General features: G+C 33.6%; 1 protein-coding gene across 1 annotated transcript; it reads right to left on the bottom strand.

Annotated features, from left to right (window-relative positions):
• Positions 1 to 757: 757 nt before the first annotated feature.
• Positions 758 to 2,695, bottom strand: LOC120085220 (transcription initiation factor IIA subunit 2). Its single transcript, XM_039041115.1, has 4 exons — positions 2,604 to 2,695; positions 2,246 to 2,394; positions 2,096 to 2,146; positions 758 to 1,162 (listed from the first exon to the last, which is right to left on the bottom strand). Exons 2-4 carry the CDS (start codon positions 2,372 to 2,374, stop codon positions 1,022 to 1,024), a joined length of 321 nt encoding a protein of 106 aa, XP_038897043.1. The 5' UTR covers positions 2,375 to 2,394; positions 2,604 to 2,695; the 3' UTR covers positions 758 to 1,021.
• Positions 2,696 to 22,851: the final 20,156 nt, after the last annotated feature.

Raw genomic sequence — 22,851 nt, forward strand, 5'->3', positions numbered from 1 at the left:
TGCAAGCAAGAGAGTAAAGGAAGAAAAAAGAAACGCGTGGGATAGAGGGAGAGAGGGAGGAAAGAAGGTAACACAAGGGTGAAGGTATGAGAGGAAAGCGAGTGAAAGGGACAAAGAAAATAGTGCACGTGATCAAAGTGGTATGTAAAATGAATCTCAAGTCATTTGGCATTATCGCAATACAAGTTGGGTGAACCATTAAAATAAAAAACAAAAACCCACATTTTTTCACGTCAGATTGTTTTGCTTCTTAATGAAATTGCAAGGCTTACCTTCATTAAACTGGAAAAATTTCAAAGAATTGTTCTTAGAGGTCTAGAAGTCAAGTCTTCGACATCTCAGAATGTTTTCCTTTTTTCCTTGAATATTATTGTTCGAAAACTGACATTGATAATAATGACAAGACGTCATAAAAAAATCCAGGCCAACAAGCTGTGGAAGAAAACATTTCTGAATGTAATTGTCCATTGAAAGTTATAATCTTGACCAAACAGTTCAATAGGGAAAAAAAAAAGGTAACAAGCACCTGGAAAAAACGTGAAAAATGTTGATTCTTTTTGTTTACTCAAATTGTTCTTTCAATTCCAAGAAAATAATGATTAATCCCAAACATCAATGTTAATGGAATCACAACTAATCATAAAATAGTTCCAAACAAGTCGATTCAAAGTGAATTTGAATTCTCATTTACAGAAAATAGGTTTCAGTAAATGACACGATAAGATTCGAGTTTCAAAGGAACAAGTGCAAAAGAAAATTAATAGCATAATATTAAAACAGATATCAAATTTTATTATCATTAAACTAGAAGGGTCGTATAATTGTTATGTAATCAGCTTTAAAAGCCAATTACAGTCAAATGTATCATCGGTGTAATTCTTTTTGCTGTTCAAGTCGATGACTTTACAAAATCACGTTTGAATCTCTTCCTGAATGGCCTTTTCCTCACCATGACTATTTTTCCCTCCATCATTGGCAATAATTATGCAAATTTTATCTAAAGAACTTCATGTCTAGAAGCTTATTGCGAGAGTAACTTTGAGTCACAAGCTACTATTTTAATTCTCCCAACACTCTCTGAGGAATCCTCGTTCTTAAATGTTGCATCTTGCAAAATGAATGTCCAAACATTGTCGCAGAACCGATAGGTGTGCAAATGCCCCTGTTGCAAGATAGTAGGAGTACAAAGAGGTTCAGAAATCGCTACAGAATAAGTGTTAGAAGGGGTCCTTATTAAATAAATTCACTTGGCAAAATGAGGAAGCAAAAAAAAAAAAAAAAAAAAAAAACAAAGGACAAATTGAATGGTCTTCTGAAAGAAAGAGTCAAAAGAGATGGCTGGGAGGACCTAAAAAAAATGCCAGGCCTGTTGACAATATAACTCCATAAACATTGCGCTGTGTGATTTTGATTTCATCCTTTCTTTTAAAGAAATGGTCCTCATACAATATATGTACAATGAACTTTCAACTGAGTATTGTTAGAAAATCCAAAAAACAAGAGTTGGGAGTCATTACCGTTTGGAATGACCTTTTAAGTGCTTATAAACACTTTTTTTACACTTACAAATACTTCATAAGTCAATCCATGACTCATTGTAGAACCTGATATGGCCACATCCTAATGACAGAGATTATCCCCAGATTCCAAAAACACAAAGAATTGTGAAGTTTATCCCAGAGAAACTTATTCAAGATGCAATATTTTATAATGAAAAATGTTTCAGGAATCAGGGGATAACAAAGCAAGGAATGGAATGAACACAAGCAACCTAATCACATAGATATCAAAAGTTCCATTAACGAAACTTCCATCTCTTTTCTAGATCATGGTTCTCCATTCACTTCGTGGCAACCAAAAGACCAGGGGGAAATGTTTCATTATACATTTGACATATAGATGTGTTATTGACAAAACAATTTGGCTCAAGGCTAAAGGTGCTCTAGAGCACAAATAGAGCAATATCAGAGCAGGAAAACACAATCAATTCCTCTTATCAGTAAAAATACGTTTCAAATTTATAAAGTTGACTTATTTAGCAACATAAATCTATGGCATTAAAGAATCATCAAATTCACAAGCCAAGAAAAGATACCTTGATAGTCACCTTGCTTTTCACCTGTGATTCCAAAGCCTCAGTCATGGACTGCAAAAGCCAGAAGCAGTAAGAAATTAAATCAAACAAGACCTAAATTATGAACACAAATCCAAAATATACCACATCTCCAAACAGCTTAGGCTGTACCTTATCGAACTGGACAAGAACCTGAATAGCAAGCTCAGGACTAAGAGTACCGTTCTGGACCATTTCATCCAAAGTTTCAGTCAAACACATTCCGATCGTCGATCTGCGATAGAGTTCGAATGTTGCCATTCTTCTTCGGAAATCAAGATCTGCTAAATATGAAAGCTCTTCAGTTAAGATATCAAATTTAGTTGAAAAATACACATCCGGAATTGAAAAAACTTGAGAAAATTTTGGAACATAGCGTCAGAATTCGAGAAAGCTGGCAAAATCTTTGAAATTAAAGCGAGAGATCAATTTGAAAAGGAATGAACGAAGAGATAATAATAATAAAGAGAGAGTAAAGCAAGGAATTAACGTTGGCTCCGTAGCTTTTTGCGAGCGAAGAAATTTGGGGCCTTTTATACCCTAGATTTTGTAGATGAGGGTATATATAGAGACAGAACAAAGTGACGAATTTGTCCCTATAAGCCAGAAGGAAGGCGACTTTATTTCTCTTTTTGGGCCCTGAAGCCCGTCTGGATTTCGACGGCTCATTTTGTTCGCAGGCCCAATACACCCCTCGTTAGCCCGGTCCAAAAAAGAAAGGCCCAGTAACAACAACTAACAAATAAAAAGGTCAAAGCTTTGACCAAGAAGCTTTCCCGTAAAATTTTCCTTCGATATGGATAAAGCCATGTAAATATCTAGGTTACTTTAGAATCCAAGAAGAACCTAGAAAGATTCTTTTATTTTGGCTCAAAGGATCTTACACCTATAAAATATAGGAGTTGTGTCCCATTTGTAGAAAATAAAGAAAGAAAAAAAAAAAAGTAAAGTTAGAGAGTTGTGACGAAAAGTGAGTGAGTGAGTTAATGATTTCTAGTGTATTCCAAGGTTTAACTGTCATTTTTTGTATCTCTTAAGTCGACCTGTATGTAAGGATAAAAGTGCTATCTTCTTTAAAGAGGCACAATCATGCCTATAACATGAATGTATTTTCTCAAGTTGTATTGTACGGGGATGTATGGGGTATAAATACAAGTTCAATGGGCTAAGAATAGACCTTAGAAAAACTCAAACAATCCTAAAGACTTTCTAACCACATAGACTAAATATATATACATTAACACCCTCCCTCAAACTCAAGGTGGTAAAGTAGGAACCAACTTGAGTTTGTTAAGCAGCGGAAGGAAGCGCCCAAGGGACTAAGCTTTAGTGAAAATATCGGCAGGTTGCTCAGTAGTAGAAATAGCTCATAAAAGAAGAGTTTTATTCTGAAGATGATGTCAAACAAATGACAATCATTCTCAATATGCTTGGTGCGCTCAGAAAAATATCATTCTGAGCAATCTGAATGGCACTATGATTGCCACAATGAAGGATAGTGGCAGATGGCTAAAGAACTCCCATATCAGCAAGAAACCGGTGGAGCCACAGTAGTTCTATTGTAGCATTAGCCAGGGCACGATATTCAAACTCCGTACTAGAACGAGAGACAACATTCTATTTCTTACTCCACCAAGAAAAAGGAGAGTCGCCGAGATAGAAACAGTAACCTGAGGTAGAACATCAGTCAGTAGGATTACTAGCCCAATCAGCGTCAAAGTAGTCGGATAAGACCAGGGATGAATGGGATGAAAATTGAAGGCCATGTCCCAGAGTCCCCTTGACATAGTAAGAAATACGGAGAACAACAGTAAAATGAATGGTTCGAGGAGCAGCAATGAACTGACTTACAATATGAACATCATATGCAATGTCGGGATGAGTCACTGTTAGATAAATAAGGTTGCCAACAACTTGACGGTAGAGAGTGGCATCTTTTAGAGGAACAACATCAAACAGAGTCAGGCGAACATTAGGGTCGAGTGGTGTTGGGGCTGTAGCAAAGTCAGTGATCTCGGAGCGCACTAATAAGTCTGAAGCATACTTCGCTTGAGATAATGAGTAGCCAGCAAAGATCATTAATACTTCAAGACCAAGAAAGTAACTTAGTGACCCCAAATCCTTCATCTCAACCTACTCACCAAGGTAATGTTGCAAATCAAAAATCATCTGAGGATCATCCTTAGTAATAATCATATCATCAACATACAGAAAAGAACAACAATACCATGGTATGTCTAACGCGTAAAAAGTGTTGTGTCATGAGAGCTGGACGTAAATCCAAGTCGAACAATGGTGGAACTGAAAGTTGTAAACCAGTCTGCGGGGCTTGCTTCAACCCATACAATGCTCGATGAAGGAGATACACCTTTTAAGATGACAGAGAGATACCTGGAGGTGGTTGCATATAGACTTTCTTAGATAAAGCCCCATTAAGGAAAGAATTCTTGATATCCATCTAAAACATAGGCCACTATTTGGTTGCAGCAACAGCCAAGAAACTCCAAACCGATGTCATCTAGGCCACAGATGCAAAGGTTTCTTCATAGTTGATCCCATATTCTCGAGAGTATCCTTTTTCCTCCAGCTAAGCTTTTTAACGTTCAATAGAACCATCAGAGCGAGTCTTGATCTTGTAGACCTACTTGTAACCAATGGGTTTCTTACTAGAAGGCAAGTCAACATAGTCTCATGTGTGCATCTTGTCTAAGGCCTGGAGTTCTTCACTCGTAGCTTGCTATCATAGAGAGTTAGTATTCATCTCATGGAAAGAGGTAGGTTCAACCAAGGAACTAATAGTGAAAAAATAGTGAAAATCTTGAAGATGAGTGAGAGGTGCCCTTACCCGAGTAGAGCGTTAAACATGAGAAGCAGATCAGGAGCAGGTTTAAACTCCACAGGTGAGATAGATGACAAATTAGGATCAAAAGAGATGGGCATAGATTGCTCAAGCTCAATATCACCAGAAGATGCAGGTGAAGGGAAAATATCAACGAAATCATCGGGAAGAGAGAGAAGATGACCTGAAAGAGAAGCATGAAAGGTCAAGAGACTAGAGAACATTGTATGCTCCCAGAAAGTGACATGACGAGAGATGTGCAATTTGTTAGAAAGAGGATCCCAACAATGGAAACCTTTTTGCTCGGTTCCGTAGCCAAGGAAGCAACAAATACACACACGCAATCTAACTTTGTATGTTCATTGGAGTGGAGAAGAACAAAACTGGCACAACCAAAAACCTTGAGATTAGAGTAATCAGGAGGAGTACCATACAATCGTTCAAATGGAGAAACATTATGAAAAACAGATGAAGGAAGATGATTGATTGTGTAGATAGAAGTAAGAGTGGTCTCTCTTCAAAATTTTGCAGGATATGAGGTAAACAAGAGATGAGCTCGAACAGAATCCAAAATGTGACGATATTTACGTTCCACTCGCCCATTTTGCTGAGAGGTATGGGGACAAGAGCGCTGAATAAAAGTGCCTAATTGGGTGAGGAAAGAAAGAAAACCGGAGTCTTTATACTCCAAGGCATTATCTGTACGAAGAGTTTTGACTGCACGAAAAAATCGAGTGTGAATCATATTAGCAAAGTCAATATATATTTGAGGCAAGGCAAAATCGTAAGAAAATATATCTAGGTAAACCAAGAGTAGTCATCAATAAACAAAACAAAATAGCAATATCCAATGAGAGTAGAAGTAGGAGCAGGGCCCCAAATGTCAGAGTAAATTAACTCAAACGGTGATCATATATAGAACGGGAAAAGGATAATGCAGGTTATTTAGCAAGTTTTCAACTCACACAATCAAAAGGAATAAACTTGAAAACATTATTCAACTTTTTAATAGAAATCAAATGACAGAGTTTGTCAAAAGAAGCATGACCAAGACGAAAATGCCTGATAGATCCTGTAAAAAGCTATCTTATTAGTACTTATTTCCTCAATTATACTTCAATTCTTTGCTTAAATTATCTATTTTATAGGTAAATTCCATTTCCAGCACAAATGAAGTTATTTCAAAGAATTTGGAGCTAAATTGAGCCAAACGACATCAAAGAATCACTTTAGAAGAAGAACCATGACAAATTACCACCTTGCCCCTTTAAAGGAACAACTCAACATACTTCAGCAATGCTCGAAGCGTCGCAACGCTTCCCACAATACTAAGTTCAACGCTAGCTTGACGCTGAAGGACAGAATGCACTATTTTGTTGCAAAATAGGGTAACATCGTAACGCTCCAGAAGTTGACGGAAAAAAAAAAAAAGAACGTGCGCGTGCCTGCGCAATGTAGCGTTGGACTTCTTAGATTGAATTAGAAAGAAAATTTCACAAATTTGTTCTTGTATTGAGAGATTTCTTGTAATTTCACAAGTCTTCTTTGTAAAATTATTCATGGATTGCATCAATTTTTCAAGGATTTCTTTCAAGACTTCTCAATTCCATGGCTAGATAATTGTATTTCTTGGAAAATCTTAATTCTAGGTTTAAATTATTGAGTTCTTTTATATTTTTTTCTTGGATTTTTTTGCATTCTTGAATGTTCTTCGGCTAAATTTGAATAGAAATTAATGGAGGATAATTGACGCTTTGATTCCATTGAATTCTTGTATGTAATTCTTGCTTGCCACTATTGCATAATGGTGAGATAGGTTACAAAAATTAAGTTTTCTTGTGTTAGTTAAGACTTTTTCCAAATTTAACTCTTGAATTTCTTAATTTAGAACATTCATTCAACCATTCTTGAAATTTACTCTAATGTGTTTCTTGAATATCATAATCATGATAACCCATGTCTTTAATGTAATCTAAGAAAAGAACATGATAAATGCTATATGGAAGTGTTTTTTTACTTAGATTAAGGTTAATTGATATGATTCATCTTAATTGGCTATATAGGTCTTTAAAGGTCTCCCTTGTTGGATTATGGGATGTTGATTTTTTAAGTAATTGTTCAAGAACAATGATAGGATTAAACCTAGTAACAAGATTTCCCAAGGATCTTTTTCTATCAGTTCTCTTCTAAAAAAAATAGTAAGATTGAGTTACAAATTTTTTTCATCTTTATTCTAGTTAGTTTTTTTTTTTTTTTTTTTTTTTTTTTTTTTTTTTTTTTTTTTTTTTTTTTTTTTTTTTCTTTACAAACAAATCCCCCTCCTCCCTCCCTCCAAATTGCTATCTTTTTTAATTCAAAGGTTATTTTTGGCCAATTAATAGAGGTTCCCTTGGGATCGACCTCCTACTTCCACTTTAATTATATATTAGTTTTAGTAGTTGTTCGAGCATTATAAATTTCATTGCTTGGGAAAGATAGAATTAACGACAACTATTTTGTACCGATCAATGTCACTGTATATAGCAGAGTCAGTGATAGAAGCAGAAAGAGAACAAAAAGGTAGCTGAAGTGATGTGAGCTTAAACAATCTTCTCACTTTGCGACTCACATCAATTTTCTATCTTATCTTTGGATCCTGAACCTGATACCCAGTAGAAGAAAAAGAAATAGTTAAGCCAATATCACAAAAATGTCCGACAGAGGCAAGATTAAAGGTCAGGTTTGAAACACAATAAGTATTGAAAAGTTGTAGTGAGGAAGTGTTAACGGAGTTAACATGTGATATGGTCATACAATTACCCTTAACAACATAAATAGAAGGAAGAGATTTGACGCTTATTGTGAAAGAACCATTAAAGGTCCTTGAGCAGAAAACAGGATCGGACCCAAACCCATAATTTATAAAATATAAATTTTATGGAAAAAAATATACATATTTGATAGAGTATACATACACAGCAGAAGAAATCATAATCAATAAGCACTCTAATTACACTTAATTTGAGTTTAAAAGCATGCATGAAAACAATTTTTAAGGAGAAGGGTTTCAGAATACATTACCTTTCATGAATCACTGAAATTCTAGTTCCTCTTCACGAATTTAACCTCCAAATCAACAGTGAACAACCAAGAGGATCTTTTCTACTATCCTCTAACTTGGATTGTATGGTGGAAAGACTTAATTGAGGTCAATTGGGTTAAGAAGGAAGAAAGTTTGGGAGAGAGTCAATCAATCTTATAATTTCCAACAGCATGGTCATCTTCAAAGCTGTGATTCATTTTATTTAACAAGATTAGCTACGCATGTACTTACTTAACTGCTAATTGATACTTCAATTAGCACTAAGTGGGAAAGATGTCTAAATTCGATGAAACCACCACAATTGAAGAGAAAATGTTGGAAAATTCCACTCAAAGTGGAATTTCCAATTTAATTTTCACTAAAATTAAATAAAATAGAAAATCAAATTAAATTTGATTTTCAAAAATTGAAAAATTTTTTATTTAAATAATTAATTAAATAAATTTAATTAATTAACTAAATAATAATTTAATATCAAATATTAAATCAATCAAACATCTAATTCATATCTGAATCCTATTCATGTAATTCAATATTTAAATATTCTAATCTCTCCGGTTTCATTCAATTTCAACAAAATTAAATGTTTTAATTGTATCGAACAAAATTAATCAAACCCTAAATTAAATTTGAACACTTCAAATTCAAAACCCTAATTTTTATTTTGAACGTTTCAAAATCGCTCAATTCACTAATCCAAGATATAATTTTACGAACTAGTAGAGGGACCTTATGGACCTAAAGATCATGAGCTCCAATGATTTAAGATTAATTGGCTAAACTCTTTAGACCGAATTAATCAATATTCATTAACTACCGAGACACACCACTATAGCTCAATAGTTGCACTCTTCTCACTGTAAATATATTTCTATCCACTTTAACGATAATCAATAAGTCGATCCTTCATAGATTGTTCGTATTTACAGCTAGGTCAAATTTACTGTTTTACCCCTATAAATACATCTTGCTTCTTAAGCTCCCATTTTCCACTATTGAACATTTAGTTTATAGTCCAATTAATAAACCAGGTCCCCTCGACCATGAGAAGGCAGGGCCCCATTGTTCAAAACCACAAATCAATACTTAAGGGAACAATCTATCTGCTAACCCTAAAATGGATAGGAGTGAATTCCATTTGCAGGACTATGTCCCCAACTATTTATTCAGTCTTATCCCCAAAATGGAAGGCTTAATGAGCAGTATTGTTGGACTACTCTCACCTATGCGGATCAAAGGACAATCCCAAATAAACAGGATTCATATCTAGCTCAGGAATAAGATCGAGTTACCTTAGGTCACCGAATTTTAAATAGTTAATTTTAACAGTAAATGGTCATTAGAAAGAAAAGTGACTATTTCGAGGTCTGGTCTTATACAAACATCCTTTGCATAGGATGCCCCCATTCGCATGTCTTCATATGAATAATTTTGAGATTACATCATTTGTATCAGTATACAAAGTGGGTCGCATCCAATAGTGTTATCAGGACGAGGTACCCAATCCCATCCATATACTTATTGACTATTTTGGTTATATACTAAAACTTGAACCACTTTTGTGTCTCCATATAAAGTTAAAGTATTCATATTATAGCCATGGATTCTTTTATTAGATTTTTATAGCAGAATGCAATATCAATAACATTTTATTAAATAAAATACTCAATAATAATTTTATTGATAAATAGAATATGTTTTCAACATTTATGAACTGCAAATTTTAGGACATTCTCAACAAGATTATGCATTTAATAGATAATTACTATGCTAAAACAAAATTATAGAAGAGTAAAATGGCTTTAGAAACCCTTACCTTTGAATACCGATCTTCAATTGTAAAATCCTCGAATTGAATGGAACACCACCACAAGAATTCCACTGTATTCTCTAGATGAGAATCCAGGAGGTGTAGGTTCTGCTATTTTGAAAGAGGTAGATTTTGAGAGAGATGAGAGAAAGTGCAATATTGGATTCAGAACCTTTTTGTGAAAAATTGTGTTCTCTTTATTCCCTATAAAAGCCAAAAATGGGAAGAAGAAGATCTAATTGAAATCCCTACTCCCACTAACCTAATAGAGAGAAAAAAGGGGGGTAGAGATATTTTTCAAAAAATCAAATTAATTTTAATAAAACCTTTAATATATAATTATATGATAACCACTTTATCATATAATATATATTAAACTATATGTTATATCAAATATAACATATAACCTATAGTTTAATATTGTAACCAATACAATATAACCTATAGTCTAATTCTCTCAACAACGATATTTAATATAAATCCCATTTATATTAAATTTAATTATATGAATCCAATTCACATAATTACTATTAAATCATATTCAAATATTTATTTTCTCTCAAATAAACTTTATATTATAATGTATCAAATATATTATAGTAATTATATCATATATAATTAGATTAAATTAATTATATCGCATATAATTAACACCCTTAATTAATTTGAACATTTCAAATTAATCCAAAAATTGATTTTCATTAATTCATGTTGAGCTACAGAGAATACCTCATGGATCTGTAGCTTGAAGCTTTAACGATACGTGAATAATTAATTGTACTCCTTTAATTAAATTATTCACTATCCGTTAACTGTTGGGCACTCCACTAAAGACCGACAGTCGCACTCTTCGCACTACAGACATATTTATGTGATTGGATATAACCAGTCAACAGTACAATGACCCTTCACAAATTGCTCGTAAGTACAATTTGGCTAAAATTACCGCTTTGCCCCTGTAGTTACATCTAACTCCTTAAGTATCACTGATCCCTCTAATAAACAATAAATAATAGTCCAACTATGACCAAACCACTCTTGGGCCAGGAAAAGGTGTGGCGCCACATTGTTCAAGTCCTAGAATCAGCCCTTAAGGGAGCAATTTATCTACTTATCCCGACATTGGGGAAGGAGTGAATTTCTTATTGTGTAGTTGTATTCCCAACTCTCCAATCAGACAAATCTTCAAAATGTTAGGCTTGTCAAGTCAGCAATTTGGTCACTCTCACCCATACAAATCAAATAATCGCCTTCATAGGCAGGAGTCATAATGCACTTAGGATTCAAGTCATGTTACCTATGGTCATCCGGGTGAAATATAAGTCTCTACTATGAACAGTGTTATATAATAAGACTAAACATTTTGTGGTTCAGTCTTATACAAACTCCTTTCTATAGAATACCCTCGCTCACATATCTTTACATGAATGATTGGAATCAGATCATTTGTAGCACTTTACAATAATTGTAATATCTACAAAGCGGGTATCACCAAGATAAGGTATCCAACCTTATCCATCTACTACAGGCCATTTATGTTATCACTTAAACATGATCCACCCGTATGTCTCTACATACATGCTTAAGCTACAAGATAACCTTGGATGTTAGTTTATAGGTTTGTGGATTAATGCAACTAAATGTCAAATAAAACATCACATATTTTATCAGATAAATAAGATGATTGTATAATACAATTATAAACTATAGAACCCTATGAGATTTAGGACATCAACCCCAAAAATTTCTCACTTGACCTAAAGTTAATGGGGTGTACAATATAAAAGTCAAACTAATATACAAAGTATATAAAAAAATAAACCAGGGAATAACACGCCCAGTATAAATCTTCCATTTACCTTAGTCTAAACATGGCCTGTCCTATAGCTGTTAGGGTCTTTGTAAATGGATCAACAACGTTGTGCTCCAAAGCTATCTGTGTGACAATCATGTCCCTTTTATGCACAATCTCTTAGATGAGATGATACTTTTGCTCTATATGCTTCCCCCGCTTGTGACTCCTAGGCTCTCGGGAATTAGCCATAACACCACTGTTATCACAATAAAGTGTGATGGACTTTGACATGTCTGGAACAACTTCCAGATCTGTCAAGAACTTCCTGAGCCATACAGTTTCCTTAACAGTTTCACAAGTCGCTATGTACTCAGTCTCCATGGTGGAGTCAGCAGTGCACCCTTGCTTGGTGCTTCTTCAGACTACTACTCCTTCGTTAAGAGTGAAAATTGATCCTTATGTGAATTTCCTAGAATTCTTATCAGTCTGAAAATCAGAGTTCGTGTATCCTGTAAGGATCATATCCTTAGAACCATACACGAGCATGTAATCCCTCGTTCTCTGTAGATACTTGAGGATATTCTTAACAGCGGTTCAGTAATCATATCCTGGATTAGACTGATATCTACTGGCTATCCCCACCGTATAGCAGATGTCAGGTCTAGTACATAACATCATATACATTAGGCTGCCAATAATCGATGCATAGGGGATCAGTCTCATTTTCTCAACCTCTTGAGGTGTCTTAGGACACTGTTCCTTAGACAATATAACATCATGCCTGAAAGATAGTAAACCTTTCTTAGAGTTCTACATTGAATACTTGACAAATATTTTTTCAAAGTATGATGTTTGAGACAGAGCTAGCATTTTGTTTTTACAATCTCTAAATATCTGAATTCCTAGAACAAACTGAGTCTCTCTTAAATTTTTCATTTGGAATTGGGTCGCTAGCCAGTTCTTAACTTCAATTAGTATACCTACATCATTCTCAATGAGTAGGATATCATCTACATACTACACCAGAAAAGCTACTAAATTTTTTATGTTGGATCGATATGACAACCCTAGAGGGATGAATAGAGTTTAATTAAACTTTTTTTTCTAAATTAACCCAATTAAACTAATTAATACACTTTTTTATAAATAATAAGAAAAATTCAATTTATGCAACAAATAAGATGACAAAAAATGTGATAATTTAATTCTATCAAATTTTAGCAAATAAATAAGAACAAATTAAAACATACAATAAATTGCTTAAATTAATTACAAAAATAAAAAGAAAAAAGTTAGAGAAGAAGACACCGTAATTTTTATAGTGGTTCGGTCAAACTCGACCTACTCCACTTCTCAAAGCCTCTTGGGAATTTGAATAAAATCTTTCTGACTCTTTCTACGGATTAGAGCCCAACCATTACACCACCACTCCTTTTACGGGTTCAAGAGTAAACCTAATCCTTCCACGGTTTAGGATCAAACCGTTACAAATGTTGGAATTTTTTAAGAACACAATACGACTCTCACTAGAGTGGATTTACAAGTTTAAGCACTCAACAAATTTATCCTCACAATACAATAACACTCTCTCAAGAATAAGATAGAAAAAAAATTGGGAACTTAGAGAGAGCAACAATGGAACTTTTGAGTTTTGGAGGATTATGAAATGTAAAATTTGTTAGTTTAAAATTTGGAGAGGAAGATGGTTTATATAGAGATGGAAAAATTTTTAGAAACCACAATTAATTTGGACCATTGGATTTTGGTAAAGAAAAATCAATGGTGGAGATTTTAAACTAAACTAGTCGTTAGATACAAACAAAATATAATATTAAATTCCTTTTCTTTTTAAAATTAATCCAAAAAAAAAACATACCATGTGTCAAAAACTAGCTGTTAGACATAAACATAAAATAATATTAAATTCATTTTTCTTTTAATTTATTTTCTTTTTAAATTCATTCTTTTTAAGTCAATCCAAAAATAAAAAATATACCATATGTAAAAAACTAGTCGTTAAACACAAACATAAAATAATATTAAATTTATTTTCCTTTTAAATTTCTTTTTAAATTTCATTTTTTTTAAATCAATCCAAAAATTAAAAGTCCATCATATGTTAATCTCTTAATGATCCACCATTCAACCAATATGTTGCCACATGTCTACATGCAAATGGTCTGGTTATGCCATGTTATCCACCACGGTATTTTCTCTATAGACTTGTTTCGGTCATATCGTCTTCGTTTTAGCTCCGATTTGAGTGATTCAAGAGGTATTGGAATCATTGTTTCGAGCTCCACGCTATGGATATATTAAAACACTAAGATTTTCAGTAATTAAAAATTGAGTTTGTTATCATCAAAACATTGATTAATTAATTAATTTGAGATTAAGGGCCAAAAAGCTAACATTGATGATTTTCTTGTATATACAAGGTTCATCAACATTCTGATCAAAGCCATAAGATTTGATCGCAGTATGAAATCTTATATTCCTAGATCGAGAAGCTTACTTCAATCCAAGACAGATTAAGCCTGCAAACCTTTTGCTCTTAACCTTGGGTTATGAATCCTTCAGGTTGCTACATATAAATGGTCTACTCAAGATTGTCATTCAAAAAATTAGTCTTGACATCCATTTGTCAAATCTCATAGTCATAATATGAGGCAATGGACAAAAGGATCCGAATAGACTTTAACATGACAACAAGTGAGAAAGTCTCATCATAGTCGACTTCCTCAACCTGGGTATAACCCTTTGCCACAAGTCTAACCTTGAAGGTTTGCACCTTCCCATTAACACTCCGTTTTCTCTTGTAGATCCATTTGCAACCCATAAGTTTAACCCATCAGGTTGATCGACAAAATCCCAAATCGAATTGAAGTACATCGACTCCATTTCGAGATCCATAGTTTTAATCCATTCATCTTTGTCAACATAATCCTTTACCTTCTTGTAAGACAATGGATCCTCAACATCTCTGTCAACTACCATAGGTAAGATTTATGTTAAACCCATATAACAGACATGTGGGTTCATAACCCTCCCACTATATCGAGGCTCCCTCAAAACTTGAGGTGGATTTGACCTACTAAATAATCCAACTTCAACAACTCTTGTTCAAGTGTTGGGTTCTTCAACAACTTTTATTGAAGTTTCAATAGGTTCTTTGGAAATTTCATTTTGTTAGGATTGATGCCCTAAATCTTGTAGGGTCCTATAGTTTGTAAACCCTGTATGAACTAACTTATATGTGATTAATAATATTTGATATTTTATTCACTTTGTCTATAAAATATGTGATATTATAATTATATTAACCACAAATCAATAAATTAACATCCAAGGTTATTATTGTAACTTAAACATGTATGTGGAGACATACAGGTGGATCATGTTTAAGTGATAACCTAAATGGTCTGTAGTATATAGATAAGATTGGATATCTTATCCTGGTAACACTATGAGTATAACCCGCTTTGTAGGTGTTACAATTGTTGTAAAGTGCTACAAATTATATGATCATGATCATTCATGTATTATACATACGAGCAGGGATATTCTATACAAAGGAGTTTGTATAAGACCAGACCACGAAATGCTTAGTCTTGTTATATAACGCTGTTCATAATAGAGACTTTCATTTCACTAGGATGACTATAGATAACATGACATTAATCCTGAGTGAGTTATGAACTCCTGTCTATGAAGGTGGTCCTTTGATTTGTATGGGCGAGAGTGGCCAGATCACCGACTCAACAAGTCTACCATTTTTTAGATTCGTCTAATTGGGGAGCTGGGAACTCAGTTACACAAGATGGAATTCACTCCTTCCCCAAAGTAGGGGTAAGTAGATAAATTACTCCATTAAGGTCTGATTTCGAGTCTTGAACAATGTAATGCCACACCTTCTCCTAGCCCGAGAGGAGTTTAGTCATAGTAGGACTATGATCTATTGTTCATTAGAGGGATCAGTGGTACTTAAGAAGTTAGATGTAACTATAGGGACAAAACGATAATTTGGCTCAACTGTACTTACGAGCAATTTGTGAAGAGTCATCGTACTATTGATTGATTATATCTAATGGACACAGAAATATATCTGTAGTGAAAAGAGTGTAGTTGTCGGTCTTCAGTGGAGTGCCGACGGTACAGATGGTGGATAATGTAATTAAAGAGTTTAATTAATTATTCACATATCATTGGAGCTTCAAGCTATAGGTCTATAAGGTCCCCTTGGTAGCTCAAAAGGATTTAGTTGAGAATCTTTTTTTGGGTTAATTTGAATTGTTCAAATTAATAAGAGGGAATTTAATTATATATGATGTAATTAAATTGATTCAATTATATATGATATAATTGACATAATGTATTTGATACATTATAGTTTAATTGGAGGAATAAATATTTGAATGTGCTTCAAATATATTTTCTATGAATGAGATTCATAGTTATTAAATTTAATATAAATATGATTTATATTAAATGTCATAAAATAGAGAAAAAGAACTATAGTTTATATTATATATGATGCAATATTAAAACTATAAGTTATAAATATAATATGATAAGTTGGTTATCATATTTATTATTTTGGATAATTAATCCATTTTTCTCTCTAACCACCTTAGTGGGTGCTAAAGTGGTTTTTGTGGTAAATGGGATAAATAAAATAAGATTTTATTTTCCATAACAATACACACAAAATTGACAGAGGCTATACGATAGACACTCTTGACTATATAATTGAGGCTTCTTTGCTATACGATAGAGAGCTTCCTCAATCGTCTTCCTCCTCAAAACTCTCAAACTCCCTCCTAATTAAAATAGTTAGAGCCCACAACTTCTGGGTTCTCACCTTGAGAATATCGAGGAATCCAAGTGGTCGTGTCTTCAACCTTTTGGTTCGTGATTTTCTTGAAGAAGGTTTCAAGTTCTTGTTGTTGTTTGTAGAGTTCATGATCGTTCGAGAGGTTTACACGAAGAAAAGCTCTTCAAAGGTATAATCTCTTGAATCCTATTTCATATTCAAAAACCATACTGTAATTTTACTTAGAATGCATAATTTGTTTGATACCTATAAATTTATGTTTTCAATCAAAATGGAATTTGGACGATCCACTTTCGCTCATGGATCTCTTGTAAACGAGTTCCTTCACATTCAACACTATTTTACTGCGGGACTTGTGCTCTCTTATGTGGTCTTCTTCTAGAAAAGTAGCATTTTTCGACACCAACACTTTTTTTCCTTAAGGTCGAAGAAGTAAACACCTCTCGTTCCTTTGGGGTAGCCTATAAATAGGAGGATTTACCTGAAGCACATGTACTGGGAATCTCCAGATTCTGAAATGACGTAAACTAGCTTTACAGCCATTCCATAACTTCAAAGGTGTTCTCATTGCACTCTTGGATGGAACACAATTCAAAATATACATTGCAGGCTATACTGTAAAACCCCAAAATGAATAAGGTAAAGAGGTAACTCATCATAGACCGAACCATGTCTAACCAAGTTTGATTTCTCCTTTCTTATACACCATTCTGTTGAGGTGTACCAGGTGCTGAGAGTTGGGATACTATTCCATACCCTATTAAATAAATATAAGATCCAAAAATTCTCCACCTCGATAAGATTGAAATGTCTTAATTCTTTTGTTCAATGCATTTTCAACTTCGACATTAAACTCTTTAAACTTTTCAAAGGATTTAGACTTATATTGCATTAAATAAATATACTCATACCTTGAATAATCATCAGTAAAGGTGATGAAATATTCAAACCCTCCTCTTGCTTTTACATTCATCGGACCACAGAGGTCTAGATATACTAGCTCTAATAGTTCTTTGACCCATTGATCTTTTCCAGTAAAAGATTTTTTAGTCATTTTGCCTTCAAAGGCATGACTCACACACAAGTAAGAATTTTCTTCTAACTCGCTTAGAAGTCCATTCTTTACCAATCTCTCGACCCTATTGAGATTGATGTGTCCTAATCTCATGTGCCAAAGTTGGGCATTTTCTTTAGGAAAAATTCTAAGTATTTTCTTTTGAGTTACTGTAGTTTTAAACATTTTAGTGTTAATGAGGGATTTAGTTGTTAACGGTCTTAGCACATAACGATTATCTGCAAGATTTGCAGAACAAATATATACATCATTTTTTTTTTTGTAAATAAACACTTTATTTACATTAAAAGAGGTAGTATAATTTTGTTCTAACATACATTTTACAAAAATAATGTTCCTTTTCAAACTTGGAACCAAAAATACATTATCTAGTATAACATATGGTTTATGTAAACAAAGTCAAAGTATTCCTACTGTTGCAGCTGAGACAACGTGCCCATTTCCAACTTGCATCGTTATCCCCCCAACTTCCAATTGCTGCTAGGAACTAATTCCCAAAAATAAAGAACAAACATGGTTAGTGGCTCGAATCAATTATCCAGGCTGAATCATCATTCTCCACTAAACATGTTTTTAAAACAAGCAAATCATATTTACCTTGCTTGGCCTTCTTCTTCTCTGCCAAGTATTTGGGACAGTTTCTCTTCCAATGTCCCTTTTGGTTGCAATAGAAACAAATTCCCTTTGCAACCTTGGCCTTCTTGTCCTTATGGGTAGTAACTGGTGGGTTAACTTCCCCTTTTTACCTTTCTTCTTCTTCCACTTTTTGGTGTTGGAAGAAGAAGGCACAGATTTGGTCCCAGAGGTCGAACCTTTAGAGAACTTCTTAGAGGATGAAGCAACATTTGCCTCACCCTTATGTTCCTTGGTTTTCATCAAGGATTGAAAGGTTTGTAGCTCATTGAGCAAGGTGGCCAGGCTGTAGTCAATCTTATTCATAACAACATTGCTATGAAACTTTAGAAAACTTTCAGATAAAGTTTCCATGATGAAGCTAATCTGACTGGCTTCATCAATGACGGACCCATTCATCTTTACCACATTGAAGTGGACCATCATGTTGAGAACATATTCTCTACGCTTCTTGTATACGAATATTGAAGATGTATTTGAGAGCGTCGTGCCTGAGCTGTGTGGACGGTTGTCTAAACATTCCCCTCAGGGACTCCATATCTCACGGGTTGTGAGCATGGACTCATGCTTCTTGGCCAAGAATTCAGAAAGGCTTGCCAAGATGTACGCTAGGGTCTTCTCGTTTGCCCATGTCCATCGCTCATATGCTTCACAAATATTTCGAGCAGCATTTGGAGCTGGAATGGGAGGACGATCCTCCATTAGGACAAATCGGAGGTCATCGATGATTATGATAGTGTTGGTTGTGTTTTTTCAAGTTGTGTAATTATCGTCCGTTAGTTTGTCCGCAGTGAGTAAATTAAGAGTCATAGAAGTCATTATGAATAAATTTGCTGAAACCATAAAAATTATTTATATTAGTCTATTTGTATTAAACCACTTAGAAAAAACCAATCAATTTTAGCAAAATAATCTAATGTACCTTAAGTGACATCTATTTTGCAATGATGCTTCAGTGAGATAGAACAAAAGCCACCGTAGGGTGATCAGGTGCCCTTTCATTAAAATAAGACAGTCTCAAATAATAGACAGAACAACTCCTTGTACTATAACTATCAGTCACCATTGTTCGGTCCATAAATAATTAAACTCGCTTAACATTTCTTATAAGTGAAACCCCTCATTTTAGATTCTAGAGTTCCACCTTAATGAGTCAATCGTAGGGAAAAACCAATTGGAACAAAAACTAAAGTAACCCTTATCCAATCTAGAGTTTGAATAAAGCGTCATATAAAAATGTCATCCGTAGGGGGACAATCATTTTGCAACGAGGCCGTGCATGAGACTTTACTTCAAACTAATGAGAGAGACCGAGGGATGTGTTGTTACACGTCCCGCTTCCACTTACTATAAACATTCTCTCCATTCACTTTGATATCGATCTATACAAACACCATTCTTAGGGGGTCACTCAAGGTGCCTCGAGGCCGAATATAGACCTCATGGTGTAAACTTTTAAGGAGAAACGTCAAGAGGATAAAATGAAGTATCATATACCACATTTTCCTCCCATTAAGCGTTTTTACCTAGGGTTAATTAACTTAGAAAAATCCTGTTTTTGATTTTAACTTAGTGTTTGATTAATTTGCTCAAAAGTAATACTTACTTTAGATAGTTAAACAACTTTGATTAATGTTTATTAAACATTTTATTAAACTTTAGTCAAACATTGCATGCTTGTAACAAATCTATCTAATTCACCTTTCCAGGTAAGTTTCCAGCTAGGGGTGTTACGTTTCCATCAATTTAAATACCCCAGCCTAGACAGAACTAACCTTAAACAAAAGGTCCCTTATAGATACATTTGTTACAAATTTAATCTTTTAATTAAGAATCAATTTAATTCTATTAAACCAATTAAAAGATTAAACTTAAATTTCTAATCTCATTAGAAAAGTGATCTTAGGTCTATATAAATCATATTTTTAAAAAAAAATTAAAGATGATTTTAACCTAAGGTTTGAATGCAATTATAAATTATTGATTTTATTTCTAATTTTATTTAATTGTAACTTTTATAAAAAAAATAATAATAAAATAAAATAAATTAAAATCATACATTGCATGTGAAAAGCATACTTAGGTGATAATATAACAATTATAAATTACCTAAAGTGGTGTCATGCTTCATGCAATTTCATTTCATTACTAACATACATAACATTTATATACTAAAGTAATGAAATAAATAATAACATACATTTAATCATACATCCATACACTATATTATAACTATACTATATTATAACTCTTATAATATAATTGATGCATGTATATATTATTAATGCATGCACGCATATATTATAACATTTATACTATATGATGCATGAGCATGCTATATTAATCAAATCATGCAATTATATATATTATAACACTTATAATATAAATTATACATGAACTTAAATGCATAACTTATGGTGGGATTTAATACTATATGACATATATATATATAAATCATACATCAAATGCATAATTAATAAAAAAAAATTATTGTACCAGGATTGGACACTTAAACAATTACTTAAATTAATATAACACTTATATTAATTTAATTAATAAAAAAAATCTCACTATTACATAAACAAATAAACAACCGGTTTAAAATAAGCAAACTAGGCCTTGAATCGCTCGAACCGAACCATCCAGCCTTCAACCCAGACCTAAACTGTTCGAACTAACCAAACCACAAGCGAGCCATGAATAGAACCGGACAAGAACCGATTTGTTCTTTCCGTCTCGGAGCGTTGCAACACTGGGCATGGAAAGAACACAATATTGTACAATCTCCACTGTATAGTCGTATTCTCCATTATTTCTCCATCGAATTTGGTCTCGTTTTCTCCAGATCGGCTCTGAAAAACCCACAAACAACTCAAGGACTTAAAATACAAACTCGTTCATATTCAAATATGCCCAAAACAGGGACCCTTACAAACCAAAAAGTAAATTGAAAGTTATAAACTAAAGTGTCAATCCCAAAAACATCCAACAATTTTAATCAAACACATTCTTAAACATTCATCACATGAAAATTGACTGAATGTAAAATCCCACCAGAACACTATAAAATTAATTCTAAAATTTTGAAAAATTTTGAGCCAAAAACCCTGCTCTAATACCAATTGAAAGAACTATTGAAGGTCCTTGAGCGGAAAACGGGATCGAACTCAAAACCAAAATTTATAGAATATAAATTTTACAAAAAAAAAAATACAAATTTTATATTTAAGAGATAATTACAACATGCTAAAACAAAATTATAGAAGAGTAAAGTGGGTTTAGAAACCCTTACCTTTGAAGACCGTTCTTCAATTGTAAAATCTTCTAACCGAATGGAACACCACAACAAGAATTCTACTTATTCTCTAGATGAATATCTAGGAGGTGTGGACTCGGACTATTTTTGAAGAGAGAGATTTTGAGAGAGATGGCAAGAAGAGTAAAATTGGAATAATTTCTCAGAACCATTATGTGAAAAACTGTGTTCTATCTATTCTTTGTAAAAGCCAAAAATGGGAATAAGAAGATCAACTAATTGAAACCTCTATTCCCACTAACGTAGTAGAGAGAAAAAGGGGAGGGGGTTACAACTCCCTCCCTAAAGATATTTTTCAAAAAATTAAAATTAATAAATCAAATTACTTTTAATAAAAACTTTAATAAATAACTATATGATCACCACTTTATCATATAATATATATTAACCTAATATTTAATCATATTCAAATATTTATTTCTTCTCGAATAAACTTTATATTACAATATACCAAATACATTATAGTAATTATATCATATATAATTAGAGTAAATTAATTATATCACATATAATTAACTCCCTCAATTAATTTGAACAATTCAAATTAATCTAAAAGTTGGTTCTCATTAATTCTCATTGAGCTACCGAAGGGACCTCATGGCCTTGTAGCTTGAAGCTCCAGTGGTACGTGAATAATTAATTAAACTCCTTTAATTAAATTATTCACCATCCGTTAACTTCAGGCACTCCACTAAAGACCGACAGTTGCACTATTCGCACTATAGATATATTTGTGTCCCCAGGCGGGATACTTAATGCGTTAGCTACAGCACTGCACGGATCGCCATTAGATATAACCAATCAATAGTACGATGACCCTTCACGAATTTTTCGTAAGTACAGTTGGGCCAAAATTACCATTGTCCTTGTAGTTACATATAACTCTTTAAGTACCACTGATCTCTCTAATGAACAATAAATCATAGTCCAATTATGACCAAATCCCTCTCGGGTCAGGAGAGGGTGTGGAGCCACATTGTTCAAGTCCCAAAATCAACCCTTAAGGGAGCAATTTATCTCCTTACCCCAGCATTGGAGAATGAGTGAATTTCTTCTTGTGTAGTTGTGTTCCCAGCTCCCCAATCAGACACATCCCAAAATGGTAGGCTTGTTGAGTCAGCGATCTGGCTAGTCTCACCCAAAGAACCGTCTTCATAGGTAGGAGTTCAGACTCACTCAGGATTCAGGTCATGTTACTTATGGTCATCTTGGTGAAATGTAAGTCTCTATTATGAATGGTGTTATATAATAAGACTAAACATTTTGTGATCCAATCTTATACAAACTCCTTTGTATAGAATACCCCCACTCACATGTCTCTATATGAATGATCAAGATTAGATCATTTGTAGTA

Source organism: Benincasa hispida, chromosome 9 (assembly GCF_009727055.1).
Source record: "Benincasa hispida cultivar B227 chromosome 9, ASM972705v1, whole genome shotgun sequence".
NCBI lineage: Eukaryota > Viridiplantae > Streptophyta > Magnoliopsida > Cucurbitales > Cucurbitaceae > Benincasa > Benincasa hispida.